Consider the following 25,849-nt stretch of genomic DNA (forward strand, 5'->3'; position numbering starts at 1 on the left):
ACGCCATTGCAAGAAGGCATGCCAGGAAAGAGTAATAAACCTTGCGTGCTGCCATCCTTTCTCAGCAGTATAACTCCACAAATTCCTCAAAAAGCTGTCAAAATTAACCTGGCCTTTTATGAAAAAGGAATTGCCCCCCAAACCTAATAACTAGTCATGCAACTGTTGGCAGCAAACACTGTTGTTCACTTGTTTGATAACTTGCAGTAACACTTCTGCATCACTGTGGAGGAATTTAGGGCCACTCCTCTATGCGGAATTGTTTTTTTACAGCTTTGTTGGAGGGCTTTTCAACATCAATGGCCACAGCATCTCAATTAGATTTAAATCCGGATCTCACAAGGCCACTTCAAAACCTTCTTTGATTTTGTTTAGCCTTTCAGAGGTGGACTTGTTGGTATGCCTCCAATCAGTTTCCTTACTGCAAAACCCACGTGCACTTGAGCATAAGGTCACCAATTGATGGCTGAACACTCTCCCTCTGGATTTTCTGTGAGAGAACAGAATTCATAGTTCCATCAAATATTGCATGTTGTCTAGGTTCTGAAGCGGCAACTCAGCCTATTCTTTCTCTGAAATGCAGTTAGCTTTACACCACATGCAACAGGACCTTCCAAAATGTTCCACATTTTTTTCATCAGTCCATAGAATATGTTCCCCAACGTCCTGGGGATCGTAAGGTAATTTTATTTATTTATTTTTTTGGTAATTAAATGACGGGCATTTGTGTTCTTTTTGGGCAGCAGTGGTTTTTGTAGAACCACTATTTGCTGCAAATAGAGCTGCAAATCTTTTGGGCTATGTCTGTACCAGCTTTGCACATCTAGAGACAGACATGTTTACAAATATAAACAGCTCAAGCTCAGGGTGGATAGAGAGCATCAGTTAAACAGCAATTTCTGAGTCTTGCCACATATTCTCAATTGGACTTTGTTCTGAACCATTCTAACCAATGAAAATGCTCTAATCAAAACCAATCTATTGTACCTTTGGTGATAAGCTTACAATTGTTTTTCAGCTTGACGTTCACCCTTCACCCCTGTCTCTTTTTTTGCACCCTCCAACAGGTTTCCTTCCAAGGTTGCCCTCTACTTTCCTTTATCCGTCTTTTTATCAACTCAGACCAGCTTCTTTGTCCTACAGAAGAAAAGTATATGAACAGCACCATGTTCTACCATAGAGATAGCGCCTTCATGATGATATGCAATGTTACTTTTCGACCACACATAGTATTTTGCATCTGGGCCAAAACATTTGATTTTGGTGTGTTGTTTGGGATTTGTAATGCTTTTTTCTCACTGATGTTCTCTAATATACATCTGAGGCTTTCACAGAACAGCTGTATACAGAGTGAGATTAAATTACATTGGAGATAGACACTATTTACAAATTAGGTTAGTTTTGAAGGCAAATGGTTCCAGTGAATTTTATTTAGGGGTATCAGAGTACAGAGAGCTCAATATAAATGCATGTCATTAAAGACATGTTACATTATTCCTAAATGGGTGAAACAATCTAAGGCATTACTTGAAAGTTAGACTTAATAAGACCCCAAAAAACAGAGATGGCAAAGTGAGCAACACAGTTAATACGGTTGTCTGTTATGATGAGTAAGAGTGAAGATATCATTTTTATCCTCATTTCAAAAGTTTGATGGACACCAGTGATGCTCACATATAAGACCTTTTGTCCAAACCTTAATGATTGTTTTGAACCCTGAACCAACACAAAATGAACTGAACAAGTAACTGACTATTTTGAAGTAAGAAAGAAACCAGAAATTGCCTTCATGTATGGAAACTTTCAATTCAATTCAGTTTTATTTAGCGCCAAGTCACAACACATCTTGTCTCAAGGCACTTCACAACAGTCAGGTACATACATTCCAATTAATCCTAATCATTGAACAGTTCAGTCAGATTCAGTTATTTATTCAAATTGGATAAAAAGTTTTTCTGTCTAAGGAAACCCAGCAGATTGCATCCAGTCAGTGACTTGCAGCATTCCCTCCTCCCGGATGAGCATTTAGAGACAGTGGACAGTCACTGGCGTTGACTTTGCAGCAATCCCTCATACTGAGCATGCATGTAGCGACAGTGGAGAGGAAAAACTCCCTTTTAACAGGAAGAAACCTCCTGCAGAACCAGCCTCAGTGTGAGCGGCCATCTGCCACGACCGACTGGGGGTTTGAGAGAACAGAGCAGAGACACAAAAAGAACACAGAAGCACTGATCCAGGAGTACTTTCTATGGGAAGGAAAAGTAAATGTTAATGGATGTAGCTCCTTTAGTTGTTTCACCTAGAAAGAAAGAACAGATCAACTCTGAGCCAGTTTTCAAGGTTAGAGTCTGAAAGAGAGCACATAGAGTTAGTCACAGTAAAAGCTCAGTCAATCGCCATGTCTAGGAGAGAGAAAGGGTTAAACACTAAAAGACAGGGCTATGTGGATCATCGGTAGAGGGTGAGCATTAAGTTGTTGCCAGCAGAAGCTCGGACGATTCCCCTCTCCAGAAAGCTTTATCAAAGAGGAAAGTTTTAAGCCTAGCCTTAAAAGTAGACAGGGTGTCTGCCTCACGGACTAAAAAAGCTGTCAAAATTAACAAGTAATGAAGGTTATTTAAGGTCTATACAAGCTCTGCAAGAAGAGACATTTCTCTCTTCCAGGACAGCTAGAAAAAAAAAGACTTTCTGTCCAGGTTTGTGAGTGTTTGCAGTTTTTTCTTGACACATCATCTGGGCAGAATGTTTTTCCTTGTGTGGTCTTTAAATACTATTATATGCTGCAGTGGGAGGGCCCTATAAGGACTTCCCAGGAGTTCGACACTTGAGTTCTTGAATAGAAAAGAGTCTTGGCCCGAAATAACATTTTCCTGTTTTTTTCCGACTTGATTAAAAGAATGTCTGCAAAGTACAGTATGAATTGGACTTTAAGCACCTAAAAGTTGTGATATGCATCACTGGTCACATTATCCCAAAAGTCCACATCATCAATGCTTATCTACTGAACAGTTACTTTAGTAAGATGAGGTGTCTGGGCAAGGCCCATAGGATACAAACACAGCCCATCTAAAGCCCAGTGTTCCAGAACAGAACCATTTTCTGCCTTGTGAACAGACTTGACAAGTGATTCATCTTTAGATGTCCTTTTTTGTGAGATCGTAGCTGTCTATCACTGTAAATTTGCTGTACAGTAAAGCAATGCTTCAATCTTGTGCACAATGCCCTTAATGTCCACATGCCATATTTGTGCTGTCATGGCCATTTTTGAATCACACATAGGAGACGTGGGTAGGTAAAGAGTAATGGCAACAGCAACATATCTCAGAAGTTTCACATCATCTCTTAATCTATAACTTACATGTGTTCTGCATGCCTCAAATATCAACTAAATTATGTAGTAATGCAGTGGGGTGGGGGTTGAAGTTAACCTTCTTTAATGTCTATTATGATTCATCTGAGTGTGGGGATGCAAGTATTGCCACAGACAGTATTGTCTGTCCAGTCTCAAACTAATTGTCCATCTGCTCCCTATAAGGGATAGGTTAAATGCAGAGGACAAATTTTGTTGTAATGTACATGTGCAATGACCAATAAAGATGATTATTATTAAAAAAAAAAAAAAAAAATATGAAGCAGATAACTTGTTAAGAATGACACACAACAAACTGAGCCTATATTTCAAACAATTAATCCATTGGAACACCCAGCATGAGGAGCACTAAACAGAGTTCATCTAAAAATTACCAGATGGGAAGTCCCCTTGTTTTATGCCTATTCTCCTGTTAGGTTTGTCCCGATCATTATTTGGATACTGATCCGAGTCATCTAGGGATCTGAAATTTCCCAATAGCAAGTCCCAGTCCAAAGTTAAAGTTGGTAAGATTAATGCATGTATATGCTTGAAAACGTGGTAGCTTTAAAGCACAACAAATTAACACACTACAGTTGAAAATAATTGCACTTACTGGATCTGGAAATCATTACCCAGTGTTGTGGAGTTCCAAACTCTTTGCTGATTACTTTTGATGTCTCCATGATGTCACACAAGGAAGCAGCATATTTGGGAGTTTGCCTGAAAATACCTCCATAAGTGTGTTTTTATTTAATCAATTTATTTTACCAAGGCTTGACACCATCATCTATAAACTAATACATTTAAAGAAAGTAATAAAAAAATCTCTCTATCATTATTCCAGCATTTAGCAAACAGAAAAGAAATTGGTAGTTGTAACTGACCTAAAACAAGAAATTTTTAGTCAGATTTAATGTCAAACAATAAGAGAAAATGTTTTTTGTCTCTTTATACAATGTATCTAAAAATCTGGTTTAAACTGTACATAGCCGTGCTCTTTGTTAGCCGTTTTAATAAAATGATCTGACAGCTAACCAGATGCCTTGACTAGCTTAATCTAAAAACAAGCTATCTAGAATGATAGTGTATGCCCTGGTGTGTCATTGGTTTTTAGCTTCCCTGCTAGTACATGAAAAAAATAGACATAAACACATAGATACACTTGTATTAGCTTGCTCAGGCGTAGCATCAGATGTCTTATCAGCTTGTTAACCTAAGAGATGACCTATACAAGGGTATGTCATCTTTAATCACATCCCATTGAGCCAAATGCTTCCTCTCTATGTGGCTGTGAAAAGCATTAAATGGCTGTGGATGTTTATGTGGGAATGTGGCCCGAGGCAGGCAAGAGATGAATGGGAGACGTTGAGACAAGAAATTTTAAAAAATAGAGAATTGTTTATAAGAGAGAGAGGAAAAAATAAGCTTTGAAATGATTCTATTCATAGTTTTTTCAAACACTGGGATGATAACATTGGTCCATTAAAAAACATAGAGACAAAAGCTTTCTAATCCTGGCTTCTTTTTTCAGCCTTTGATGGCTGGCTGTGCATGCAAGTCAATGAGTGTGGAAACGTGAATGTTTCTTGGCTCCTATAATAGGGCAAAGGAGTGCGGGTATGATAGTTAATTCTTTTCTAAAGCAGCACACTGACCTACGGCAATGTGTGTGCGTGTGTGCGTGCGTGTGTGTGTGTGTGCATGTGTCCATGTGTTTATTTTAGATTAGACCCTACAAAAATCATCTCCATGGGAATGTTAGGCTGTTTTTGCATCAAGAATAAGATACATCAAAGAGAAATGAGTTTCACACAAGAGCCCAGCGAATGGAGTATCTATGTGGAGCTCAAACTTCTCTGCGCTGTCAAGGAGATTTAAATCAAAGTGGGAGGAAATTCAGAAAGAACGAAGACAAAGCATGTAGAGAATGTTTAAAAGTATCGAACCACAGTAAAACAATTGTATTGCTAAATTAGTACCCAGGTTGTATCATTAGTCAAAAGAACTGAGTATGGGAATAGAACATTATACTGATCCAGCACCAGGCTTAGTTGGTCCCACAGAGGATCTTTATTAATAAACCCCACCCCACCGCATACTTTGATGCCTCACCCAGACCTCTTTTCCTCAGTTTGCATCTTTTTCACACGAGTCCATGTTTCTTCTTTTTCCCATAAAGAAAACCTTACACAGATATGTATGGTCAGGTCGAATGCGTGTATCTCTATGTGTCTTAATGCCAAAAGAACACCCTGAGGATACATCACTAGACCCCTGCTAAGGGTGCTAAAACCATAGAAGCTCAACACATCCTGGCTAAAGAACTAATCGTTATTCTCCTCTGCAAAACAATTGTAATAACAGATTTCTTCAGAGGGAGACTTTAGATAATTGGCACTGTATCCAGTCTGTGGCTAGTTCTAAATTTCTTGGTCCATCACTAAACATATTATGATGTATCCAGCTCACATGAATAAGATGAGAAAATATTTAAGAAATATTTTTAATCTGCTTTGAGGTGGTTCAATTCAGTGCAAATAGGTACATGGGATTTTAGCCATTTTAAGACCATTTCTCATGTTTTTCCATAATTCCTGAAAATACTTCAATACAAATAAAAATAAACTGATAATGTATGGTTTAAGTACATGGGTACGAAATGATATCTTGACAAGTATGAAATAACAGTGGGGTATGAAATAGGGATACGCATTGTGTCGAAGTGATCAAATCAGTTCAAATTTACATACAAGTAGAAAAATCAAGAACAAGTCATTTGATTAAATAAAATTTGGAAATTGTCCCTGCCCACAGGCAGCTGTAATGATATTTCATCCTTACAAAACGAGATGATTCATGAACAAGATAAAACAAGATTTTGGGAAGATTTTAGAGTAAGAAAATCCCAATTTGTGTAATTATTGTCAAGTAATCCAGTACAGATCTGACTAGTCGGTATATTGCACTTTTTATGCATGTCTAATTTTATAATTGTCCTAATGCCAAAATAGGAATATGTTTTAACAATTGAAAAATACGTTTTTAATCTCAGACTGCACAGAATCACAGTCAAGAGTAGAATTATCCAATTCAAGTTTGATCAGTCAAGTTATTTTAGATTTTTAGAATAAATCATTAAAAAAATTGTAAAAAGAATTAATAAAAATAAAACGTGTCATTTAGTACCGTAAAAGGCTGTGTCAACATCGTCGTCATTGGCTAAGTCATTCTGTCAAACTTTCTTTTTTTCTACCTAAACCCACTACTCTGGTACACAAAATGTAATGTGGGGAGGCCTCTTCAATGCTAACATAAAAGGCAACAAGTCTCAATTAGTTGACTTTGTCAACACAACAGGGCAAATCAAGAACTGCTTCCTTTTTTACTTTAAAATTAATATCTCCAAATAATCAGGTTTATATCCAGGGCCCTTAATAAAAGTCAACATACAGTCAAAGTCAAGTGCTGCCAGCAATTACACAGAGCTTTGTGAGTTGGACTTTACTTTGATGAGAAATATCGTGGCATTTTCATATAACCTTTGCCCCAAAATCTCGCTACACCTTCATCCATGACATTTGAAAAGTCTTTGGTATTATCAACAATCCCATATACACACAAGCATGATATTTTTCAAAATGTATAAATTATATTTATGGAGGATTTAACAGTTTGTTCCTGTTTTTTAAATGTATCACTGTAATGAAAAGAATAGTGTGAAAGAGGGCATTATTATACCTATATCCAGTGACTAATGGTCAACTTGATCATTAGAGCATGGGGCAAACTGGGGAAATCTATTTATTTTTAGGTCCAATGTTATTTATACCGCCCTGGGGTGCATAACTATCTTAGATTTGAAACTAATTAGGTTTCATAAAGAGCACAACAGAGTAACAAAGTTGTAAATTGTTTAATATATGTTTTGTTGTATTCATATGGCAACCATTTCATGGTGAGGGTTAAATAAAATGGCACTAGGATGTTGTGTCACTTCAAAAAGGTCATTTAAACACATCATAAATCTTAGCATTTTCCTTCTTTTGGTTTATCTCCACCTTGCATTCATGTCCCTCTTTGTTAATCTTAATTTTCTCATGAACATTTTAAATTAGGATAACAGTATAAAACCAAACTGCCCAGTAATGTGTAACCTTTGTGTTGTGTGTGTTTCTGCAGGGAGTTTGGCTGGAGGGATCCAGAGCTACCAGAGGTGATCCAGATGTTGCAGCACCAGTTCCCATCAGTCCAGTCTAATGCTGCAGCCTACCTCCAGCATCTCTGCTTTGGCGACAACAAGATCAAATCTGAGGTACTGATCTCAAAAGGCAAACCTCTCTGGAGGTCTTGGGAGAATATTTTTGAGGTTTCTGTACATCACTGTCATCTAGTTTGTGTTTACTCAAATTCATCTGAGCTTTGGAGTTCATTGGACAAGCAGTCACTGAAACTCCGTTTTAGGCCCAAAATTATTCATACCCAAGGCAGATTTGGATTTGAAGACATGTTTTATTTTGCCAACACGTTTCTTCTGCCTGGACGTACAGTACAGACCAAAGGTTTGGACACACCTTCTCATTCAAAGAGTTGTCTTTATTTTCATGACTATGAATATTGTAGCTTCACAATGAAGGCATCAAAACTATGAATTAACACATGTGGAATTATATACTGAACAAAAAAGTGTGAAACAACTGAAAATATGTCTTATATTCTAGGTTCTTCAAAGTAGCCACCTTTTGCTATGATTACTGCTATGTACACTCTTGGCATTCTGTTGACGAGCTTCAAGAGGTAGTCACCTGAAATGGTTTTCACTTCACAGGTGTCCCCTGTCAGGTTTAATAAGTGGGATTTCAAGTCTTATAAATGGGGTTGGGTCCATCAGTTGTGTTTTGCAGGAGGTGGATAGAGTACACAGCTGATAGTCCTACTGAATAGACTGTTAGAATTTGCATTATGGCAAGAAAAAAGCAGCTAAGTAAAGAAAAACGAGTGGCCATCATTATTTAAAAAATGAAGGTCAATCAGTCCGAACAATTGGGAAAACTTTGAAAGTGTCCCCAAGTGGAGTCGCAAAAACCATCAAGCGCTACAAAGAAACTGGCTCACATGAGGACCGCCCCAGGAAAGGAAGACCAAGAGTCACCTCTGCTGTTGACAATAAGTTAATTCGAGTCACCAGCCTCAGAAATCGCAGGTTAACAGCAGCTCAGATTAGAGAACAGGTCAATGCCACACAGAGTTCTAGCAGCAGACACATCTCTAGAACAACTGTTAAGAGGAGACTGTGTGAATCAGGCCTTCATGATAAAATAGCTGCTAGGAAACCACTACTGAGGACAGGCAACAAGCAGAAGAGACTTGTTTGGGCTAAAGAACAAAAGGAATGGACATTAGACCAGTGGAAATCTGTGCTTTGGTCTGATGAGTCTAAGTTTGAGATCTTTGGTTCCAACCACTGTGTCTTTGTGCGGCGCAGAAGAGGTGAACGGATGGACTCTACATGCCTGGTTCCAACCGTGAAGCATGGAGGAGGAGGTGTGATGGTGTGGGCTGCTTTGCTGGTGACACTGTTGGGGATTTATTCAAAATTGAAGGCATACTGAACCAGCAAGGCTACCACAGCATCTTGCAGCGGCATGCTATTCCATCCGGTTTGCGTTTAGTTGGACCATCGTTTATTTTTCAACAGGACAATGACCCCAAACACACCTCCGGGCTGTGTAAGGGCTATTTGACCAAGAAGGAGAGTGATGGGGTGCTGCGCCAGATGACCTGGCCTCCACAGTCACCGGACCTGAACCCAATCGAGATGGTTTGGGGTGAGCTGGACCGCAGAGTGAAGGCAAAAGGGCCAACAAGTGCTAAGCATCTCAAGACTGTTGGAAAACCATTTCAGGTGACTACCTCTTGAAGCTCATCAACAGAATGCCAAGAGTGTGCGGAGCAGTAATCAAAGCAAAAGGTGGCTACTTTGAAGAACCTAGAATATAAGACATATTTTCAGTTGTTTCACACTTTTTTGTTCAGTATATAATTCCACATGTGTTAATTCATAGTTTTGATGCCTTCAGTGTGAAGCTACAATATTCATAGTCATGAAAATAAAGAAAACTCTTTGAATGAGAAGGTGTGTCCAAACATTTGGTCTGTACTGTATTATTATTGACAGAGTCCTGATTTGAATCTGATAGAGTATCTGTGGAAGGAACATAAGATTAGGGTGTTGGCAAGGAGGCTTTCCAACCGTAAAGAATTAAAACGCTTGTCACAATAGGTCAGAAATTAATTAATTACAATTATTGTCACAAATGATTTAAAATAGAAGTGCAAACATACAAAAAGCTTCCCAGCAATTCTAAGTGTTTCATTGCAGTGATGCCATTAAAGGCTTTTCCAAAAATTATTGAGAAAGGTATAAATATTTTTTTAAATTTTGTCAATTTTGTTCAAATATAAATGTAATTATTTTATAGTGTTATTATTATTATTATGCAGGAGTATGACAAATTTTGGACTTATCTGTATGCTTGCACTATTTCCTGTGTAAATAGACTCAAGGGCAGTGTTATACTTTGCTTTCGTTTTTGTTACTTTGACACTTTTAGGCAAATAACTTGTGTTTGACCCTAATTTAAAGCCAGAACAAACCAAAGCTTTGTCAAGTTATCCATGAAACTAATAGAAAAACGGACCTATTGTTAGATGACCGCAGAACAATGAACACTGAAGCTGGAGATGGTGTTTTTTTTTCTTTTTACTTAACGGTTTGTTGAGGATCAAATGGTTGGACCTTTTTTTATTTGCTACCCTGAACCTTTATCCATTAAACCTGATTACCCTGACCCTTTAATCTACCCTGGGCTGTACTCTTCATGTCAATTGCGTCCACTAACACCAAACAGGCAGCCCCTCCTCAATACGGCCTACCTCAGTGTTCCTGTTCTGATCAGATATGTCGTGAAACTAAGAGGCGCAAAACAACCGCTTTAAGTTGTCTGCACCCTGTTAACTGGGTTACTTTCAGTCGTGCAGCAGGATTACTTGTTATTGTCATTCATGCAGTTTAAAATATCTGAGGAGGCAGCTCACTGGCAGTACCTGTATTAGTAGAAGCTGCACCAAAATTGGTGATAACTGTGAAATCAGACTAATAAGCATTAATGTTGGAATGTTGCACAGTGGCTACAGTCTATAACATTTGAAAAATCAGTCTTATAGCAAATGTGTAACCTCAGATTTGAAAGGAACTGCACAAAAACAGCACTATATATAGAAATAATGAAATAATGTAGTGTATGGATTATGATTATTGATTAATTAAAATTGATCAAAAATTATAATAAAAAATTATAATTCTGGAAAATAATTTCTTAATCAAAAATCATTAGTTATTATCAACGCTTCTCTTAATTATATATGTGAAGATTTATTGAAGCTATATCATTCTGATATACCACCATTCTGGTCCAAAAACCTTCATCTAACTAGCAAGCACTATTCTACACAAAGGGGATAAAAATGACTACCTAACGAATAATAATAAAAGAAAATATATTCGTATTGAGTGTCTATGAAGTTCAAACCAGCAGTTTTATGGACAAAATGTGCAATTTGGGTTAACTTGGAAAGAGACGCCCTCCTGGTGTGCTGATGTCTCGATAGTGGCAATCAGCTGGTAGAATGGTGGGGCCATGCCCTTAGCCACTAGCAGCTGATTGCCCCAAATCTCAAAAAAAGATTCATAAAACACTGAGGCAGGAACTCAGTGGAAAACTCCAGTAATAAAACTGGGACAAGAGAGTGGTCAAGCCACGAGGCCCAGACCGCAGTTGCTCTGAATGGAAAACCTTAAAAGTCCAACTTCTAACTCCTGGCTGATTTGGGATCAGCCGGAAAAAACATACACACGCACCTTGCTGTGTGTATGCTAGAAATAATTTACAAAAATGGTAAAACGTTTTAAGTTAAAAACATACATAGAGTACTTATACTCCCTAAGTATTCACCTTTTACACATTTGATAACATTATTGTCACAAAATCAGTTTATTTTATTCAATTTTTATAGGATAGCTATTACAAAATAATGAGTTATTGTTAAGGGCAAAGAAAATTAAATATTTTTATAATAAATTAAATTCTGAAATGTAGTGTGCCATTGTATTCAGCCCCTGGTGATCTGATATCCCTAAATAAAATCCTGTGCCACCAGTTGTCTTCAAAAGTCACTTATTTGTGAATATGTTAACTCTGTGTCCATCTAAACAGGCAGTGTCAAACTCAAACACAGAAAGGGTCAATATTACATTCTGATAGAGTCTCTGTGGAGGGAGCTAACGATTAGGGTGATGGCAAGTTGGCAGCTCATTGCAATTAGAAAGAAGAGCCAACACTGGCTTTTTCCTTGATTACGGAGTTCAAATTAAAAGATTTTCGATACCTTAATCACAGTAGATAAAAAAATAACTTTTGTTTGTTGCCAGTTTTGGTTAAAATGCAAATAAAAGCAGAAATGTTATTGGGTATCATTGTTTCATTATCTTCTGGAAGACAACTGTGTCATTTACAATCAGAATCAATCTTTCTGGTTGAATGAAAATAGCATTAAATCTGCCAGCTGTGAGAATAAGTAAGCTGAAAGTTTTAAAACCTCTTGTTGCAGCAAAAGTGCAAATGAACACAACAATAACAACACAATTTGTGTCATCTTGTCTGAGAAGCATGCTTGGCATTGTTTCTTGACAACAGATTGGTGCGAAGCTCTGAGCTGTGGAAACTCGTACAATACTTGGAGTTGCGCATAGTAGTTAGCCTCAGTCTGCCACCTTGTTTATGAGATCAGTTGCTTGCACAGGTCTATACTGCCAAACAAGTAGCTTGGAGTTAGACCATAGTATTGAGGATCAAGGGGAGTGAACATTGCGGGTACTGTGGTGATTCTAATATTCTACAGTTCTACAAACTCTAACTAGATGTACACAGGACTTCTCTCTACAGGAAAGGTGAATGGATTTCCAAACAGTACCAGATTTATTTTTGGTGAACTCATTGCGCAGCATGTTGAGTCCATCAGCAAAATCTCAAGTGATGTATGCACATCTCCGTCTCTAGCCATGATTTCCTGCAGCGGCACATTATGTAATATGGTGTATGATTTATGTTATCGCCATATAACCTGCCTTGCAGGCCATCAGCAATAGATATATAAAATTATCTCACCAGATGGGGCCCACTGAGCTTGAGCTTGATGTGTCTGAGTTGACATGCCTGGTAAGGAAAGCAGTGATGAGAGAAGCCACAAAGATTCCCTTGGTAACTCCTGAGGAGCTGCAGAGATCCGCTGCTCGGGTGGGAGAATCTAATGACAGGACAACAATGAGTCATGTACTACACAAATCTGACCTTTATGGGAAAGGTTTAACAAGCCATTGTTGAAATAAAAACCAAATGAAGCCCTGGGGTCACAGCAAATGTGAAAGAAGGTGAGGTGGTCAGATTAGACCCCAACTGATCTCTCTGACCTAAATTAATAATTTCATGTGTGGAAGATGACTAAAACTCCACTCAGAAAACACCATCACCCACAGTGGAACACAGTGGTGGCAGTATCATGCATGCTGTAAGGATGCATCTGCACAGAAAGGAGAACTGGTCCTAGTTGATGGGAAGATGGGTGGAGCTAAATACAGGGAAATCCTGGAGGAAAAGCCAGTACAGGCTGTGGAAGACATGTGACTGGGGTGAATTCAATTCAATTCAAAAATACTTTATTAATCCCAAAGCGAAATAAAATGTTGTTGTAGCTCATTATGAAGGTTTCTTCAAAGAGCCGTTGTAGAAGGTTCACCTTCCAGCAGGACAACAACCATAAACATAGCTGGAGCTACATACATTGTTCCATCCAAAACATATACTGTATGTGTATTAGAATGGCCCAATCATTGTCCATACTGACAGAACCTGTGGCAAAACATTACTCACAGATGTTCTCCATACAATCTGGTTTTAACTATTTTGCAAATTTGAAAGTGAATGATTGTCTTTAGATGTCCAATGCAATGTTAGGGACATAATCCCAAAGACCTCAATTATATTCCATTCAATTCAAAAATAATTTATTAAACCCAAAAGGAAATTAAACATAGAGTTGCAGCTGTAATTAAAGCAATGCTGGTTCTACAAATCAGTGACTCCAAGGGGCTGAATACAAATTAGCACCAAATTTTCAGATTTTTATTTGCAAACAGGTTTACAAATCATGTGTCAATGTCCTTCTATTTCATAAATATGTCTGTCTTTGTGTTTGTCCATCCATCCAAGGCATTGCAAAGTAATTTCTGGATGGGATGGAGCAAAAGGTGAAAACGTTCAAGCAATTTAAATGGTGTAGCTAGGCACTATGTATATCATTATCAAGCTGGTACTGCTGATATGCTGGGCATTAAAAGTTCATAGTCTCTAAACGTAATTCATTTATGTGCAACAACACAACTTTAAAATGTAACCTAGTGCCCAAACATTGAAAAGGCAGGTTGTCAATCTGACGACTGTCAATTTGCTTTATTGTTATGTTGTCATTAACTGTAAAACAGACACAAGCAGTGCATAAAATAGTTATTTAGCGCAATGCCTGAGGGCTTGTCGATTAGTCTCCATTCAATGGAAACTCCATTTAGTTGTGTGTCTTTATATGACTGCTGCTTCAATCTGCATTAGACAGCAATAACTCTCTAATATAACATTCACACCTAGCCCAGCTTTGAATGCAGCCTTGTTTCTGCACTGTCTCCATCCTTCATCTGAAGCTGTCATCTCTCAGTGTCCTGCAGAAAGCTGCTCCATCTGTCTCCTCAGTGTCAACTCAGTGCAGCTCAATTCCACTTTATTAATGCTCATGGAGACGACAGATTTGAGACCGAACCAAGTTCTCCAAACAGCAGTCAGGCACCAGGAACTAAACACAGAATGAAAGGTAAAATGAAGGATTTGACTGATGAAGTGTGATGATGTGGAGCAGGGTGGCCGGAACTAAACTCTGCATTCTAAACATCGTTTTGCCCTTGAGAAAGCTGCAGCTTCAGTAGTGGAACAACAGACGTGAGGGATATGTATGACCTTCTGCCTGATCAGTCTCTGAGCAAGTTAAAGAACCTAGGCTTTCTGTTATTTATGATATGCATCTAAATTCTTGAGGACCGAAACCATATATAATAGTCCCACCAAGTGAATACATGTGATGTGCCTTAGAGCTTATACGTTCTTGCACCCATCTATCTTCATTACTGCAATGGAGTGTTTCTGCCCAGTTCAGGTAAATTAGACAATAACAACATTCTCCAAACTTATTGGCACCCCTGGTAATGATGTGTAAAAGCCTTAAAATGCCTTAAAACATGCATTTTGTAAATACAAAATGCATGTTGTATTTACACAGAAAAATGCAACCTTTATTTTTTTCAGTCTGGTAAAAATCCTATCTTAGGAAATAATACTTCTTTTCAAATTTTTCTTTTTTAAACATGTACTTTACCTTTTCATTAAGTTGATTTCAGTAAGAAGTGACACAGAGACCAATATATCTTAGACCCTTTAAAATGGGATAGACAGGAGAACATCCAGTGTCAATTATCCACATGTGTGTTTATCTTTATGAAATTAGGAAATGGCTACAAGAAATTAGCTGCTCAGCCAATCTTGCCCATATCTGTAGTCAGAGCAATAATTAGGTAAAAACAACTGGAACTGTGAATAAGATGGTGAGACCAGGACCCAAATTTATCTGGTCACTTTAAAGAGTGATAAGGATAGTAAGGGAGGTAAAAAAAAAAAAAAAAGCCAAATCTCACTATTAGAGAACAGCAGCAAAATCAGTTAGTATATTTTTAAATTTTCCATCAGTAAATCAATTTAATTTTATTTATAGAGGACTTTTCACACAGACGGGTGTAACACAAAGTCCTTTACATGGGTTAAAAACGCTCAATGGACCATCCCTTTTTGGAAACATAGTGCTAGCAGCACCATGTCAATGGTGTGCTTCTCTTCAGCATGAGCAGGAAAAATGGTAAGAGTTGATAATATCCTGAATGGAGCTAAATAGAGGTCATTCCTGGAAAGAAAAAGCAGTTAGAGGTTGCAAGAGTCTTGAGATGCAGTTTCACCCTCCAGCAACAACCCAAAACATCAGAATCAGCTTTATTGCCAAGTTTGTGATACAAACAAGGAATTTGACTCTAGTACACTTTGCTCTCAGTGAAGATTTTGTTTTTATAAATATTGGAAATAAATAATATATTATACAGTATCTATGTATAAACATACAGGTAAAGGTGTAATGGGTTTGTTTAGATCAGAGCATGTTGATACATCAACTCTTTAGATCTCCAGCCCATTCAACCAAAATCATAAAGGAAAGGGAGGGTTTCTTAGAATGTAAACAACACATTGCAGTTAGATGACGTGGTGCAGCGGCTTTAGGCTTTCCCGGTCGGCTCTTTAAATGTTGATTCTCATTCGACACTCATTCTGTGGACCAACCAACATCTACAGTAGGTGGGATTGATCTCCTTAAAATAGGAATTTGCTCTGAACAGCATGTTACTGAATTTCTTAACCCACATAAGATCCTGGTAAATATACTGTAGCTAGGAGTCGTGAATCCCTGTGGTTTACCATCCCTCGGGTGTAGGAGATGAAGGCAGCACTGTGAGCGGAAGCAGAGGCGAAGCCCTAGAGCCGCCGTGATAGCTAGGCTAAGCAGACAGCCACACAGACCACCGCTTCCCAGCCTTTTTCTCACCAATGACAGTTCCATTGCCAACGAGATGGATGAACTGACACACACAGCTTCACCCTCACTGCAGAGAAGCATGAGGCGCACGCAGCAGGCTGTCAAGCTGAGGAAGGCTGCTGGACCCGACTCTGTCAGGACAGGTGCTGAGGGACTGCGCTAACCAGCTGTCACAATCCTCTGTCCCTGTGCCTGTACCAATACACTGTCCCACCCTGTCTGATATCCTCTAACTCTCCATTGGGCTAATTGATCCACTGAGGCCCTGTCTCATCTACACTATCAAAAATAGGGGTACAGTATGAGTACATTTGTTCCCTAAGAACAAATGTTTGTTTCTGAGAGTTTAGAACAGTGGGGGAGCTAGGTGCGGCTGCTTAGCATTCAACTCCATCATCCCCCACAAACTGGTGGACAAGCTGAGGGACATTGGACTACCACTCTCCACCTGCATGTGGACCCACAGCCTCCTGTCAGGTCGCATCTGGAGGGTAAGACTGGGTCAACATTGTCCTTCAGGCTCAGGATTGGCTCTCCACAGGGTTGTGTGCTGAGCCCTCTGCTCTACAACTGCCCCCATTCACCACAACAACACCATTTTCAAGTTTACAGATTGCACCACACTGGTGGCGGGCCTATGGGGGGCATGTGTCCCCTTATAGGGACAAGGTAGAGCAGCTGACAGTGTTGTGCACAGAGAATAACTAGCTGCTAAACATCTCTAATAGTGGACTATAGGAAAGAGAGGATGAACATTTTAACTCTGATCATCGGTGGGAAATGTGTGGAGAGGGTGGCTGACTTCTGCTTCCTGGGATTCCACATCAAAAACAACCTGACCTGGAGCGGGAAAACCTGCTGAAGAAGGCCCAGCAGAGATACTTCCTGAGGGTGCTTAGGAAACAAATATCACACAATGACTGCTGGTGTCCTTTTATTAGTGCTCTATTGAGAGCATAATGACCTACTGCATCTGTGTGTGGCACACCAGCTGTACAGTGGCTCAGAGAAAATAGCTCCACATTGTCATTAACATGACCCAAAACATCACTGGCTGCCCTCTCCTTAAACTTGAAGAACGTCACAGTTCCCGCTGTCTCCAAAAAGCCCATAACATCAGAAAGGACACTTCTTATCCGGGTCACGCTCTGTTTGAATTGTTACAGTCAGGCAGACGCTACAGATCTATTCAACCAAGGACAAGCAGATTCAACAACAGTTTCTATCCAGCAGCAATAGCTAAACTCAACGTAGCCAGAATGTAAAAGGAGATACAATAATGGAAATGTGCAATCAGTATGAATGTGTGTGCATGTGTTTTTATTTTATTATTTTATTAACAACTACTTCTATTGTTCTGTATAAATCATTTATTGCAATTTCATTGTACTTGTGACAAAGACAATAAAGGATATTCTGATTCTGATAAAGCTGTATTATATTACTTTGGTTTTTACATAATTGATTTTGCTTCTATATGTTTATATTATGCATTACACAAACGTTATACACTACCGGTCAAATGTTTTGGTTAACTTTTCTCATTTAATGGGTCTCTTTATGTTAATGACTATTTACATTGTAGATTCTCATCAAAGGCAACCAAACTGTTAATGAACACACATGGAATTATGTAGTACACAAAAAGTGTGAAATAACTCAAAACATTTTATTTTTTTAATTCTTCAAAATAGCCACCCTTTGATTACTACTTTGCTCTCATAGCATTCTCTCCATGAGGTGGTCACCTAAAATGGTCTCCCAAAGAGCCTTGAAAGATCTTCCCAGAGGTTCAGTGAGAGGTTAATATTTCAGTCATTACAGCAAAGGGTGGCTACTTTAAGGAATCTAAAATATAACATATTTAAAGTTCTTTTACAATTTTTGTTTGCTACATAATTCCATGTGTTCATTCACCGTTTTGATGCCTTCAGTGAGAATCTACGTACAGTAAGTAGTCAAAAACATAAAGAAAACCAATAAATGAGAAAGTGTTTCTAAAACTTTTGACCGGTAGTGTAGCTCTGAGAACCGCAGAATCTGACACAGTCCACTAGAGAACGGACTCTTCTACTGCTGACACATCATATGTGTTGCTTTTCATTTTAGTTCATGTCAAGACGATCACAGAGGATCAAAATGCCCGCCAGCTGTCAGCCGTAAAGAGCAGCATTGTGCTTTGACCCAGCCATTTTACAGAGCCATCTGGTTTCTAGATGGTTTACACAGTGTGACGAAAGGTTAGACTTATGTTGTTCTTGTACGCAAGAACAACGTAAGCAAGACAAGGGTACCCTTTCTACGTCTCTGCATCTCTGTCAGAAATTACACATGAAATTTGAAGATGATTGACAATATCATCTCAGGTAAAGGTCCATGTGATATTTTTGAAACGGTGTTGCATTGTGATTTATTTGGCATAGCAATGATTACAAAGTCAAATTTCTGGATATATACATTTATATTTGAAAAATATTAGTCCAGCTTGAAAGTGTCAGTTTTTGTGCATGAACAATATAAATCCTCTGATTGTTTTTATCTTTATTTGGAATAAGTGCAAACACGGTACAGCTTTCCTTTTTTAAATAGCTAAAATTACTGTTGTTTTTAATGGAGAGCAGCCAGTCTGTCCTACATTTATTATTGTCTAGACAGAAGAAAGCAGGGAGAGCTGCATACACACACACACATACACACACACACACACACACACACACAGTTTGGTTTAGAAAGAGCAGTGGCTTATAATTTGAGACATTTCAATCCATTACAGCTTTGAATTATGTTACAGTTTTGATTGAAAAAAAATTTTTTAGGTCAACCTTAAAAGGCATTTCAATTGGCTCCAACATGTTAAGCTTTAAAAAACGGACCGTCCTCCTTCCTTTGTCTGTAGATTCGTCGACAGGGTGGAATCCAGCTGCTGGTGGACCTGTTGGATCACCGGATGACAGATGTTCACCGCAGTGCCTGCGGAGCACTGAGGAACCTGGTGTATGGCAAGGCTAATGATGACAACAAGATCGCCCTGAAGAACTGTGGAGGCATACCTGCTCTGGTCCGACTGCTCAGGAAGACCACCGACCTGGAGATCCGAGAGCTGCTCACAGGTACATCACAATAAATATTATTTTTCTTTGTTCTTGTACCTGGAACAATCTTTTACCAGTCACGTGCAAAGATTTCATTTACAGTGAAGTACACCTTGCAGTACTCTGAAAAGAGCTGCAAATACACTCCCACACACACATGAATTCACACAGAGAGTGTAAGGAAATGTGAAGCTATAGTCACTACCATAGTTTTTTCAGTGCACTGATTTACATGCATTGTATATATCCTTACAATCAACCACTGCAAAAGTACACCCCTCTAGAGCGAGCTAGAGAAATGACAGCTCTAAAAAAAGAATATGACTCAATTTTCAAAACTGGTCTGCACAGAAACCCACCCATGGGTTAGCAGGGTGGGTGATTCCAATCCAGCTAATGAGGAATATATGGATTTCTCTTTGTAGTATCCTCATCTTATGAAAATGTGTGTGCTACGGCCCCATAAATATGAATTATGTCATGTTGGTTATACTTCTAAGTGCTGCTATTTGTTGGAAAGGGTACCAATTTTACCACCTACACCCCACTTACAAGTGCTATACTTAGATGTGTCCGAATGTCGACAGCTTTGCATTGACAGAGCTTTGCGAATGTATTCACACTGCTTTAGAGACGATAATTCTGGCTCAATTTTCTCTGAAAAATTGTTCAAGCTCAGGGAGATTGGATGGGGAGCATCTGTAAACAACAAATTCTGACACATTCTCAACTGGATTTAGGTCTTGACTTTGACTGGGCCATTTTATCACAAGGATACTGTATGTTTTGATCTAAACCATTCCACTAGAGCTCTGGCTTTATAGTTAGTGTTGTTCCACTGAAAGATGATAGATACGTTTTCTTCCAGGATTACCATGTATTTAATTCCCATCAACTCTAACCAACATTTTTGGCATGATGCTAGCATGATGCTAGTGCCACTGTGTTTCACCCATTAGTAAATTGGTTGCACATAATATTCTGCTGGGGGTATAAGACTAACAAAATGCCACACCTTTCAGATTTGTATTTAAAAATTCAAAACAATGGACTGTTACCTTCCACTTCACAATGATGCAACACTTGGTGTTCGTCTGTCATGTCCAATCCCTATAAAAAACTTTATGGGTGTACTGGGACAAAATGTGGGAATATTCAAGGCAGAGGAATACTAATGAAAAAAAACTTGGAAAACGTTATTTAGAACCAGTGCTTGCAATTAATAGTTGATTTACAGGTGTTAGTTTTTGATATAACTCAGTATGGGTTTGTTTATCAGATTTTCCTGCCTTTACAAAAACTCTTCATGAGTCAGAGATCTAATACTAATTTTTAACAATGTTTGGAATTTACCTTTAAATCGAAACAAAGTTTTAATGTTTGAGATTCTTTTATCTCAGCTTAGTCATTTGTATAGAGAATGAAAGCAAAACTACATTAATATGTACTTAAGCTTCTACAAAGTGTTTAACCCATAGAGTTCTTTTCCATCTGTGGCCCAGGTGTCCTTGCAAACTCTCCCGAAACAAAAGCCAACTGCATCCATTCTTTGCATCATTTACAGCTATACTTCAAACTGTAGGCCCATGTGGGATTCTGGCCAGGGACAAGCATGTTAACCATTGATTGCACTCACAGCACATGTGAAGTAATACTAACAGGAAAGTGAGAAGTGCCCTCTCCTCTCCCACCTACTGGCTCATTTGTTGCAGAACCTGAGCCATGTGTGCTTTTCTACACATCATAATGTGTTTTTGTGAGTTTAGCAAAGGTTTATTCTTTCCAAAGAGAAAATAAAAAAAAGTTTTGTATGCAGCTAGAGTCTTAAAGAAGATTACCATATAAATTAGAGCAGCAATTCATGGCACGGAGCACAGAAATCCCCTCTGTCACAAATTAATCAGCTGAATGACCGGCCGGACGCCTACAGACCACTCTGTCCTCTCTCTTTCAGTGACCCATAGGAAATCTCTCCTTCTCTCTCTCTCTGTCTAGCTCTCCCTCTCGCTTTAGTTGGATATGCCTAACTGGTCTATTGTTTTCCTCCTGTCTCTCTGTTGTCCTTTTTGCCTTTCACTATTCCTCTGATTTCATTCGTACTCTGTATCGCCAGCCCTGTCAGGCTGCTTCTCTCTGTCTGGTGAGCATTTTGAATCAGAATCACAGCAGGAAGTCCAAGTAACTGCCTCACTGGCTACACAAACACATACACACATAGACCTACTCGTAATCACACAGTCATGTGTGACAAACAACCTCTGCTGTTTGGTCCCTCTCCTTTTGTTTATCTGTAATTACAGTCTCTTATCTCCCATGCTTACTGCTAAAAATGGTCGTTTGGGTACAGCAAATAAAATTTCTCATCATGCAGAGTAAACATTACATGTAAATGCACTATAGATGTTTAAACTTAAAATTTACTGCCTCTAGGAAGTGTTTTCTTTAGACTTTGATTGTGGCTGAGATTTGTAAGCGTTTTTTTTAAGTGCTGCATAGAATAAGAGTGATTCATGATCTATATGAATAGAATATAAAAACAGACAGGGACAAGAACTTTTACATTGATCTCTTACTTTTTTGCTAGACTGCTTGGTTGGAGAATACAAAAAAACGCAATACCTACACACACCTAAAAAACAAATCTTTGATATCAACTTGTGATTTATATATTAGTACCAGGATTGAAAATGTGTCCGACCTTTTCAAGTTAAACTCCTATCTGAAAGAGATGCACGGATCAAAATGTCTTATCTCTAGTTTTGGTAAAGCTTTTACTTGCAATTAAGATTTCTCTTTAAGATCTATTACATGGAAATTAGGAAAAAAACGTTTTTTTTTTTCAGATCAATCAAAATGTTTTATGAAACCTTCCTGCTATAAATGGACAGTAATTGTTTAAATTTGGAGCAAGGCAGTGTCACACTGTGTGTGAGACAGCAGTCACTTTTTAGCTAAGAATAATAATCTCTGGATGATTACAATGAGTTATTTTCTTAACTCTGAGATTTCCAACAGAATAACATTGAGTAACTTTACGTAGTCCATTAAGCCTTCCTGTTATCTCCTAAAAATCTCTCTCTGTCTCAAACGGCCTGAATGAACCCACAGAGAGCTCTAAAAAGGTCCTACAAAATCAAAATTCTTTAAAATATATTCCCACAACCCTGACTTGATTGACTGTTTATCAGAAACTGTGACCGCCATGTAAAAATCCAAAGTTTTGGCAGTTTGAGGGTCTAGAGCATACAGATAGAACATAATAGAAATATTCATTCCACAGTGCAACCAACTGCCCTGGGTTAAGAACTTTAACTTAACAATGGAAGAATGTCTATATTTGTGAAGGATGGGTTGTTCTGTTCTAGAGGTCAAATCTGTGGACAGCATAATTGCCTTCTGTTAGCTTAATACCAGGCTGTCTAGAACTACCTGCTGTTCTCCACATTGTGGCAGAGAATGTCCAGAACTGTACTTGAATACAATCAAGAACCATTGATTATTTTCTTGACTCTTGATTGAATCTTACATGCCCAGTTGTTAACTTTGACTTAAGGCCCAGATATTTGAGGGGAAAGCATTTAAGCTGAAGTACAAAGAGCATATAACAACATAAGGCCTCCAGCAGAGTGTCCTGTTTTTCCTTAATTCTCATTGCTTTGAAACGTCCTGGTACTGCTTGTTGTTAGAGCCCAGTGTTTTTATTTGCTCACAGCAGCATGCATCACTGTCAGCAAGACTTTCTCCAATGTTTTTATCTGACCTCTGGACGTTATTTGAAAACAACAAATGTCAGAATACATGATGCCAGATCTGGGATGGCTTTATCAAGTTAGTGCTGTGGTGCATATTGAAGCAGGTAATTGTGTCAGGACCTGGTGGTCATTATGTTGGCTGAATTTGTCAACCATTAAAGACCTGCTTTGATTTACATTTATTCCCTTTGTCACTTTTTCAATATATACTGTGGTTATGCCCAAAATTATGTACTAATACTAAGGCAAATAGCCTCACACACCATTTATGGCACACCACCACTCTGGAGTCATTCCAGCTGCGAGACTGTATCTCACGCCTGAGTAATCTCCTTATTGGCTGACCCATGGGTGAAGGAGCAGTAGTGGCCTGGACCTGACATTGCAGAGAGTACCCAAGTGAAAAAACCCTGAATAAACCAAGTAAAATGAGTTGGATAAGGTCATAGAGACACATAATGGCTTCCTTGAAACCTAAAATCATTTATTTTAGGAGAAAATGAAATTTGAACTTTGAAACTTAAAATCCTTTTAGAATCGAGAAATGTTAAGAAGAATAATGAACCTTATTTGCATGCTTCTGAACTGAATACATATCCTGAACTTCTGTAAGCTGTATTTATTTGAATCTGATAACGTAAGATCATTTATTTATATTGTGAACAGTTGGCATAAAAATGTGAGCTGTCATGCAGCAGGCTCAGCAGGTTGCCAAAAATTATTAGAGCTACTTTCTACATTTTAGTTATGCCAAAATGAATGGCTCCCTCCCACAAATGCACAAAGAAGGTGACGTAAGCAGTGTGTCTGTTATCGAAAGGTTTTCTCATTTACCATAAAGAAAAATTGTCATTTTTAAGGTCAAAGCCTTACCTTGGGTCACCAGTGTATACACAAAGCTAAGGTGTACATACCAAATTCCAAAATTATTCACCCCTCTTGGCTTTTGTCATGTTTTGTTGCCTGGAATTAAAATGGATTGAGAGTTTGCACCCTTTCATTTACAGAACATGCCTACAACTTTGAAGATGTATCATCTGTTTTATTGTGAAGCAAACAGCAAATAGAACAAAATAACAGAAAACTTCAGCTTGCACAGCTGTTCACTCCCTCTAAAGCCCATTCCTTTGGGCAAAACTGCTCCAGCTCCTTTATGTTGAATAGGTTTTCGCTTGTGAACAACAGTCTTCAAGTCTAACCAGAGATTCTCAATTGGATTTAGGTGTCAGTCTGCCTGTGTTCAGAGGCTGGGATGGAGGTTCACAGGCAGGCTAACACAGGTTTTGCTCAAGAGTATCCTTGTTTTTAGCACCATCCATCTTTCCCTTGACTCAGACCAGTTTCCCAGTCCCTGCTGCTTAAACTTATCCCTGTAGCATTATGCTGCCACCACCATGTTTCAGTGTGGGGATGGTGTTCTTGGGGTGAGGGGATGTGTTGAGTTTGCGCCATTTTCCTTAATGGCTGAAATGTTCAATTTTAGTCTCATCTGACCAAAGCACCTTCCTCCATAGATTTGGGGAATCCTTTGGGAAACTCAAAACATTTTAGCACTAAGTAATGGCTTTTTTTTGGCCACTCTTCCATAAAGCCCGGCTCTATGGAGTGTACGGCTTATTGTAGTTTTATGGACAGATACTTCAGTGTCTGCTGTAGAACTCTGCAGCTCTCCAGGGTTACCTTTGGTCTCTGTGCTGCCTTTCTGATTAATGCCCTCCTTGCCCGGTCTGTGAGTTTTGGTGGGCGACCCTCTCTTAGCAGGTTTGTTGTGGTACCATTTGCTTTCCATTTGAAGATGATGAATTTGATGGTATTCCAGGGGAACATCAAAGATTTGTATATTTCTTATAACTATACCCTAACTTGTACTTTTTCAACAACTTTGTCCCTGACTTGTTAGGAGAGCTCCTTGTTATTCATGTTGTGATGCCTCTTGCTTAGCAGTGTTGCAGTGTGTTTATACTGACAGATCATGTGACACATGCCATTACACGCAGCTGGACTTCATATCACTTTATGTGACTTTACAAGGGAAGAGGTTGCACCAAAAATTTTTAGGGTCTTCATAGCAAAGGAGTGGATACATATGCAAATGTTTTTTATAAAAAAATTTTTATACATATTTTTCTCATTTAACTTCACCAACTTAGACTATCTTGTGCAGATCCATCACATAAAATAAGATTTAGAACATATTTATATTACTGGTTGGAATGTAACAATGTAGGTTAAAAACCCAAGGGGGTGAACACTGTTGCAAGGCTCTGTGCAGTGCTTCGCAAAAGTGTTTACAATCCTCACATTGAAAATATTCTCACACTCTTCTGATTAAGTGTCTGATGTTTTCTTACGAACCTGCTCCTAGTCTGGCTACACTGGCTACCCGTTCCCTTCAGACTACATTGCAAGGTCTTGATTTTTATCTTTAGGGCTTTGAATGGACTAACATAACTGCTGGGTGTGCCACGTACGAGACTGAAAACCAAAGGTGACAGAACCTTTCCAACTCTTCCCAACTTTATCTTATTGAGATTTGTGGCCTCTGTTGAGTTTTTAAAAAGCAACAAAAAAAATTATTTTTATTTGTACTTGCTTAAGTCCTGTGCTTTATAAATGAAAATTTTACTTACTGACTTACACATCAGCTTCTTGGATTTTATTTGGATTTTATGTGACAGGCCAACACAAAGTAGCGCATAACTGTATACTGTATAATGTATATATAATCCTTTGAAGAATTGTCTTCCAGAAAAGAGGGTTGACGTGTACAGATATTTAGGGATGAAATATTGGAGATCTAGAGAAGAAAGACATGCTGCAGTTGTCATGTTTCTGGAGCCTTCTTCTTGGTGAATCTT

The 25,849-nt window shown here is 38.6% G+C and overlaps 1 protein-coding gene across 9 annotated transcripts in view; it reads left to right on the top strand.

Moving 5' to 3' along the window:
* Positions 1-25,849, top strand: part of ctnnd2b (catenin (cadherin-associated protein), delta 2b) — a 236,028-nt gene that overhangs the window by 160,910 nt on the left and 49,269 nt on the right. For all 9 annotated transcript variants that reach the window (XM_047367747.1, XM_047367741.1, XM_047367743.1 and 6 more), the window contains 2 exons: positions 7,532-7,664; positions 19,044-19,257. In XM_047367747.1, the coding sequence (XP_047223703.1) occupies positions 7,532-7,664; positions 19,044-19,257 (347 nt within the window). The remainder of the gene's footprint in view (positions 1-7,531; positions 7,665-19,043; positions 19,258-25,849) is intronic.

This window comes from Girardinichthys multiradiatus, chromosome 6 (genome assembly GCF_021462225.1).
Source record: "Girardinichthys multiradiatus isolate DD_20200921_A chromosome 6, DD_fGirMul_XY1, whole genome shotgun sequence".
NCBI lineage: Eukaryota > Metazoa > Chordata > Actinopteri > Cyprinodontiformes > Goodeidae > Girardinichthys > Girardinichthys multiradiatus.